This window comes from Artemia franciscana, chromosome 16, assembly GCF_032884065.1.
Source record: "Artemia franciscana chromosome 16, ASM3288406v1, whole genome shotgun sequence".
Lineage (NCBI taxonomy): Eukaryota > Metazoa > Arthropoda > Branchiopoda > Anostraca > Artemiidae > Artemia > Artemia franciscana.
The window spans coordinates 7,617,423-7,619,992 of record NC_088878.1 but is presented as its reverse complement, the minus strand read 5'-3'; the positions used below and the strand labels follow the sequence as shown (position 1 = coordinate 7,619,992).

Here is a 2,570-nt window from a genome sequence, read left to right as displayed (position 1 = left end):
TTAATACCAAGTGCCATAAAAACCATTTCATTTCTTTGAATTCGGACCTGATATAGAAGTATTTAGTTTTGATGTGACTTACCTCATCGGGAAGTGTGATTTTTTTCTATTAATTGGAGCAGAATTTTCTAATTTAAGTTCAGGGAAGTTCAGTCCCAAAGAATATTTTAGCCTACCTGCTCAAAATCAGTCCAAAGGAATAATCATTTGGTTGATTTGGCCGCTTTAGAAATTACTGTGCAGTCACCCGCCTTTATTGAAAGATTTGCCGAGAAAAGGTATTTAGTGTCTGTATCAATACTTGTAAATTGGTTGGTAGCTTCCTACTTTTTCGATTTTCTGCTTGAGAATTAAAATATTGGATTTTAAGTAATTTTTGGACAAGATTTGTTTATTTAGTTAACATTTTCAATCAATTGATCACATCCTTTACCATTTCCTGGAAAATCCGAATTAATATACTCAGAAATTACTGAGTTACAGCCTTTTGACAATCCCCTCAACATTTTCTGAAAGCCTCACCTGGATACTCTTCGTCTTTTTGGAAAGAAAAGGTCAACCTTGCATACCTTTCTCAATAACATTTTATATATGTAAACAATGAACGATGTTTTTTTTTCTTTTTTTTTTTTTTTGATTGCAGTACTGAACACACAAAAATGCAATAGACAATAATGCAAAAGCCGAGAAAAATTTTGCAAATCCTACCTTTTTCTAAAATTTGCTAACTTTAACAGAAAGTCCTCCTCAATATAGATTTATTGATCACTCAGTACTTAGGAGGAATGTAATACAAATGGTTCAGCTACGCACGCTCCTCGCCATCCCAATCTATTCAAAGCCTTCCTCTTTACACCCTTACAGGAAGTTCCTATCTCCTTTAAATCTCTCTTTATAACCGTCTCCCACCCCAGACGAGGATGACCTGCTTTCCGTTTAGGCCTAGACGGTTGGCGGAAAAGGACAATCTTCGGCAATATGTCATCCTTCATCCACAGAACGGGCCCTAGTCATCTCAACCTTTCTTTCATTATAGCCCTAGAAAGCGAGATTGAACCAAATTTTTCGTACGGCCCAAAGTTTGAAATACGATCAGTCAGCCGGGTATCCAGAACTATCCGTAGGCAATTTCTCTGAAAAACATCTAGCAAATCTTCATCCACTTTTCGGAGTGCCCATGGTTCAGAACCATATTTGACCACTGTCATCACTTTACTTTCTAATATTCTAATCATGGTTTGCAGACTAATCTTCCTATTCATCCAAACTTTTCATTGACTGTGAAAAAATACCCCGAGCCTTGGCTAATCTACTTTTAACATCTTCATTGCTCGCACCGTCTTACTAATAATGCTACCAAAGTAAGTGAAGCTGCCCACCTGATCAATCTTTTCGTTACCCACCGTCACCTTTTCATCTTCACAAGTTCCTCACCGTAGTAACTAGGTCTTCTTAACATTAATTTTCAAACCTATTCTAGCACCCTGAACTCGCAAAACCTCTAAAAGTTCATTCATTTTGCTCACACTTTCATCTAGGATGCTTAAATCATCAGCATAGTCTAAATCCAGGAAAGTTTTCCCTCCCCATTTGATCCCGTTGTCTCCCATTGCCTGTCCTATGGTGCTTAAGACAAAGCCCATCAAGTTGATGCATATAAAGGGGGATAGAACACAACCTTGCTTAACTCCTGATTTAATACAAAACCAGCTGCTAACCTCATTTCCTACCTTAACCGCAGCAGTATTATTCTTGTACATAGCACTAATCACTTTAATGTATTTGTTTAGTATACCATATAAGGTTAAGACCTGTTTTAAAGCTCTTCTATCAACAGAATCGAACGCTTGCTCATAATCTATAAAACTGAGAACCAAAGGTGTTTGACAACTAAGGCACTTCTCTATTCTTGACCTAAGAGGAAAAATTTGGTCGACACATCTTCTTCCTTTTCTAAAACCACACTGCATTCCTCAGTCTAATACTAGCTAATTTGCTACCTACATAGACCAGACTAATGCCTCAATAATTACGACACTCACTCTTATCACCTTTCTTATGCAGTGGTCTAATTAAGGTTTTTCTAAAATCGCTAGGTACTTCCTTTATTCCAAAAATCATATTCATATTCTTCAGTAACTTGTTTCTAATCTCAGAGCCAATACTTTTTATCAAAATAATATAGAAATTCTAAATAATACAGAAATAGTATTGCAATACGCGAGCGGGTAAACACCCACCTCGTATTGCATCTAACAAGAAGTCGAAACAATGGTTGTCAATCAATCAGTTTAGATACCCAGACCAAAATAACCGATTTTGCTTGCATTACACACCTTAGGGCTTTGCTTTTGGCATGATACAAAATGCGCAATGAGCTCCCCAAAACAAATGCTGTTTGTAACAGTGTTGCCAACGCTTAGAAATAAACTGCAAATGCTTTTGAGTAAAATTCTGCCCCAAGAGATTAATTTGTATCATCTGAATAGCAGGTTAAAATCTGCAAATGTGTCGAGTTGTACTAGGACCCCTAAACTGTACCAAAAACGGTAAAATTGTACCGTGTTGGC

At 36.9% G+C, this 2,570-nt stretch overlaps 1 protein-coding gene across 1 annotated transcript; it reads right to left on the bottom strand.

Annotated features, from left to right (window-relative positions):
• Nucleotides 1-1,442: 1,442 nt before the first annotated feature.
• On the bottom strand, nucleotides 1,443-1,970 carry LOC136037037 (uncharacterized). Its single transcript, XM_065719454.1, has one exon. It carries the CDS (start codon nucleotides 1,968-1,970, stop codon nucleotides 1,443-1,445), a length of 528 nt encoding a protein of 175 aa, XP_065575526.1.
• Nucleotides 1,971-2,570: the final 600 nt, after the last annotated feature.

Excerpts from the sequence above, each read along its gene's own strand:
- LOC136037037 (XM_065719454.1), bottom strand. The coding sequence starts at position 1,970 with ATGCAGTGTGGTTTTAGAAAAGGAAGAAGATGTGTCGACCAAATTTTT.